Source organism: Squalius cephalus (assembly GCF_949319135.1).
Source record: "Squalius cephalus genome assembly, chromosome: 6".
NCBI classification, from domain to species: Eukaryota; Metazoa; Chordata; class Actinopteri; order Cypriniformes; family Leuciscidae; genus Squalius; species Squalius cephalus.
Genome location: NC_137127.1, coordinates 8,949,972 through 8,955,186, shown reverse-complemented (window position 1 = coordinate 8,955,186; position 5,215 = coordinate 8,949,972). Strand labels below are relative to the sequence as shown.

The 5,215-nt window shown below is 38.0% G+C and overlaps 1 protein-coding gene across 2 annotated transcripts in view; it reads right to left on the bottom strand.

The window, feature by feature from the left end:
* Positions 1-630: 630 nt before the first annotated feature.
* edc4 (enhancer of mRNA decapping 4) overlaps positions 631-5,215 on the bottom strand; it is a 30,423-nt gene continuing 25,838 nt past the window's right edge. For both annotated transcript variants that reach the window (XM_079873727.1, XM_079873728.1), the window contains exon 29: positions 631-3,081. In XM_079873727.1, the coding sequence (XP_079729853.1) occupies positions 2,898-3,081 (184 nt within the window). In that variant the 3' untranslated portion in view covers positions 631-2,897. The remainder of the gene's footprint in view (positions 3,082-5,215) is intronic.

Genomic DNA, 5,215 nt, shown 5'->3' with positions numbered 1-5,215 from the left:
GAGGCTGCGGGAACACGGAGGTTTATTTCGAGCAAGCACAACTTTTCATTTCACTCACGCATTACTACACGCTGGTCCACGTACACTATCATTAATAAATCATCAGCAAACATTACATAATGCTAACGTCAGTTGCTCACGTTGCTTACATATAGGCTAGGCCTGCACATATACATATATATATATAAATCTATATATATATATATATTTTTTTTTTAAGTAGCCTACTTGAGTGTATATTGACTAAAGATCTGTAATGTATTATGTTGTATTATAAGATAAAACGTACTAAAATTCCTACTACACTAATAAGTATTACACTTAGGTTAAAGTAAATTCTATCAATCATAACTGCGTATTTGCTTGTGTACTAAGTTTGTATATTGAATACAAGATGGTTTTTCTAAGGCAAGTTTATAAAAGCTACTTAAATGTCCTAACTAAACCAAGGCCTAATCCTGGTTTAATCTAAGCCTTATCTGTGAAACCAGGCCTGTGTTCATATGTTTCTATTTCATGAAGAACTTAAACTTTGATAAAAGTTTTATTCATGTTGAAAGGTGTAAGGAGGTGCCACTGCTTATTGCAAGAATTAAAACAGGTATATGAATAAGAAAACACAGTCTTAACTGAACATTGAACAATGTTTTCCTTTTTTATTCCAAAAACGCCTAGGATGAAAGAAACAAGTGTAAAATATACAACATAATTCCAAACATAAGGAACAAAAATCAAAACACAAATGGAAAAAAATTACAATTAAATTGTCGTACACAACCTGCAATGCAAATCTCTTGAGAGGCAAAAAAAGTTTGTGTAAGCCTCAAACACCGAAGGCTATGTATTAGAGTATAGTAACCCCAACATCATCAGACGTGTCTAAAACGGCATCGAAACCAATTACTCTCGCAATGCAACAAAACCTTAAAACTGACAAGACGTTTGACATTTCAACCTGACCATAACATAAAACTGTCTATCCGATCGCAGGTTATCTTTGCTGGAAACTATACTATTTAAGAAAGTGAAATGAAGATGAAAAGGGATTAATATAGGTTTACAGAGCTTGAACAAAATGGGGTGTTAAATTCGTAAAAACAGGTTAACTTGTGTATACATGGCTCTCACCAGTAGCATGCAAGCATGCTGAGTTTAATATATCCTAATTAGAGCCTCAGATTTATCCTCAATTGCACAGCAGGCTCATGTCTGTTAAAGAGCATTTTTTTACATAAGAGAATAAAGCAAAAGGACACATTGCCTACACCCTGTAAAAATGTCCTAATGAGCCACACAGACTGCTGCAAAAGGCTATGGATATAATACGCACAGCTCTAAAAATAAAGATGACAGGGAACGAATAATGTGTTAAACACAATCAACGGGCCGGCACTTCCTTGTTGCATTAGCATGAAACTTGTGAGGAAATAATGGATGGAAAAACAACAACAAAAAAACTCAGATCACGGTTTACAGCACTTTTAAGGAAATGTTTCAGAAAAAACCCTGTCCATTCCTAACTTCAATTCTGTGTTAAAGTGAGAAAGAAAATTTGCTTAAAGATAGGCCACACACACACACCAATGTGGCGCCCATCATAGGGTCCGAGGACACGATTACCAGTATCTGATGCGCAAAAGGCTGATAAGGCACTTTCTCTTTTGTTCTTCCTCTGTCAGAGGGCATGACCAAATAGTCCCTCCTAATGTATAACAAGTGTTGGCAATCTCAGTCTAAATCAAATACAATCAACTGACAAGAACAGAGCAGAAAGTAGGCATTCCAGCTAGTTTCAGCCACTTTCTCCAACACTTTTTCAAATATTTGGGGGCTACGATACAGACGGAAACAGAAAAAAAATGAAGCCTTGTTGCATTCGCAGTAGTGTAATTTCACAGAAGACCTGAAAACAAAGGAAAAAAAGATATTCACAGAAGCCAGCATTTAAAATTAGAAAGAAAATACATAAATGCCTGCCCTCTAGAGACTTGCAGTTGTACTGCAGGTGATGGACTCAGGTTCCTCTGAAGGAATTCTAAATGACTATGTGGTTAGCATTCCTTGGTAATATAAGCCCTCAAACATATTTTACAGGGCTCTGTTGATTGGAAAACATGGCATCAACTCTGTGGGATGATTTTGCAATTCTCCAGAAGTTAAACTGTTAGAACAGAAATCTCGCTTTGACCTTTTTGTATCCCGATAGAATTAACAAAAAAAATTCCAGGAACATGTCTGATGCTCCACTTGCAGCATGTTGGCCAAATTATTTTCAGCAAAACAGACGAGTCAGATGAGGATCAGTGGCCTAAATACAACCTTCATCAATAACCAACAGGGCTAATGTTCATGAGGTGATGATAATGTCTCCATATCTGCAGCATTTAATGGCGCTTCACCAAAATAAACACAAAAGCAGAGCAGCCAGAAAACCATCCGTTCAGCAGAAACTTGGAGTGTTCATGTTATAGTTTCGTTCTCATGCTCTCCACAGTCTTGTTCCTGATTCCTTGTCAAGGATGAAAGACGAAAAAAAAAAAAAACACACCATGATGTCATGGTCTCAAGGTATTGAACACAGAATGAAAATGAACTGAAGTATCCCATGTCCTGTTCTGCATTGATGATAGTGCTGCATACAAACTGAGGATTTTTCACATGTGCAGGCAAAAAATAAAAAAGCCTGAAAGGAGAAAGGAAAGGATGGGGAGATGTAGTCCAAACCCACCAATATATCTTTACATCCAAGTCTGGACTACAACTCCCAATAGTGCTTCGGAGAGAGCCAATAAGCTGCAGAGCACAGATAAGCAACCGAACAGCAGGGTGGTACGAGGTCATGACGGGACGCTGACTGACGGGTTGTGAAGAGGTCAGCTGTGCCGTCCGAAGGGGCTCTAGTGATTGACCAGGCCCTGCAGCATCATCATGAGGCGCCGTGCACGCTTGCTCAGAGGGCTCTGGGCGTCCTGCTGCAGGAAGTGGAAGAGCTTCTGTCGTACCTGGGACAGCACTGCAGACATGTGGTCTCTGGTGACTGGATCTCCGTGGTCCAGGTTCATCACAGCATCTTCTAGATAGCTACACATGAATGAGAGAAAGGAGATAAAAAAAATCGGTTACACTTTATTTTAAGGTGTCCTTGTTACAGTGTAATTATATATTTAAGTACAGAGTAATATTAAGTAACTACATGTACTTACTATAGGAATAGGGTAGGATTAGGATTTGGTTGAGGGTTAGTTGCATGTAATTATGCATCATTTACTGTTATTACTACGGTAAGTACATGTAACATATGTAACAAGGACACCGTAAAATAAAGTGTTACCAAAAAATCTTTCTACAAAGATGGCCATTCATGATATAGATTTTTTTGCAATATTTTATATCACTGCAGAAGTATTGCCAGGGATCTTAAGAACAAGAACATTTCTACAACTTTTCTAAGGGTTTATGGTGCCGTCAGTGTTTTTTTTATTTTCCCCGCGGCATCAGAGAAACGAGTCAAATGGTGTTTAACTACTCGAGTGTTTCACACAAAACAACCTGGATATGAGCTTCCAGGAGCAAAAATGGCTCATTTCAAAGTACGTACTTCCGAACAAGTGCCTTTGAAATAAACGGGAACCCCGAAAAAAATTGCTTTCTCCAGGCATTTTAAGAGCTCCTTGGCTTACAACTGAAAAATACCTGCTGACATCATCGCAACCATCATGCAATCATCCGCGTCACGAAGGAGCCAATGTTTTCTTACATCAGGCTTTGATTCAACTGGAGGCACCGTTTACATCATTTATTTCATCAAAGTGTTTTTGCAGGAAGGCTAATTTCCTTTAATCTCTCCTGTTACGATCACCAGTTTGCTTTGAAGCCAAATCTCATTAATATTGGAAGCACTTTGCACTGGGCCAGACCTCTAACAATGCATTAATATTAAATTCAAAAAGTGCAAGAGGTCTGAGCTTTTCATAGCGGAATTTTCAGCAGCCATTAGTGCGGTCTTCAGTGTCCTTCAGAAATAATTTTAATATGCTGATTTGGTGCAGAAGAAACATTTGCTCAATGTGCCTTTTATTTCAGGCTTCAATGAAGAAAAACATTTATTTGAAATACAAATTTTCATCGATTTAATACATCCATGCTGAACAAAAACATGAATTTCTTTCAAAACCCCCCATCATTTGAATGACTAGCACTAGTCATTCATTCCAGTCCTGAAACACAAATCTGGTGTTTTTTAGACAGCTGTACTAACAGAACATGTTTGTTATTTCTTTAAGCTATTCTAGGGTAAAGCTTTTTTGGTCTTCTCTCCAGGCTGCTTGTTTTTTTTATTTAAAGTCCATCAAGGATTAGTAAAATGCCACCTGTCTGGAAAACTATGTGGGAAATCTCTCCATCTGTCTTTTAAAATGAATAGACATTGCTGTATGATACCACCAGAGACTTGAGCGGTATGTTGCACAGAGGTCATCTTAATTACCTTACAAGCGATCATTAAGTTAAAGCTTCCGATAAAAAAAAAAATGAAATGTAATACAATGACCTTAATATCCCCGGGACTTTGCGGTGTAGTCCTGTCCAGATGGCTAAGCTTTCATGGCTCATGGCAGTTTGCTCTATTTTCACATGTGTAGGCCCTGTTCCAATTTATTTAAGCCCACAGTCCTGTTATCTCAACTATAATCTATTGGCCCAGAGAGATATTACATTCTCTGTGCAGAAAATTACTGTTTACATCTTGTATTCTGCTAACCTTTATTTGCGAAGGTAAGAGCGGATCACTGCGGAGCACAACGCACAGGGCTTGGTGGTATGACATAACCGTGTGATGCTAAAAACAAGTCAACCAGTTGAGATTCTGCTGTACTGTTCGTAGCAAAAAAAAAAAAAAAAACACAGGCCTTGAATACCAAATTCAAAAATAATACAAAGCCAAAAGCATCCACTTCATTATTCGTTTTACTGTTCACTGCATTTTGTTGTTTAATACTCAAGTGTTACATAATGTGAAGCAGCTGTTGTGCTAATTCCAGACTTGCTTTTCAGTATCACGTGCCATGAGCGCCACATTACAAAGCGTTCAGGTAAAAAGATAAAAAAAAAATGCTAATTTTTTTTTTTTTAAACGTGCCTCAAGACCCCTGCTCGTTCCATTCTGTTGCACTCGGCAAGCTGTTATTAAATGGAAAACAAATGTGCCTTATGTACT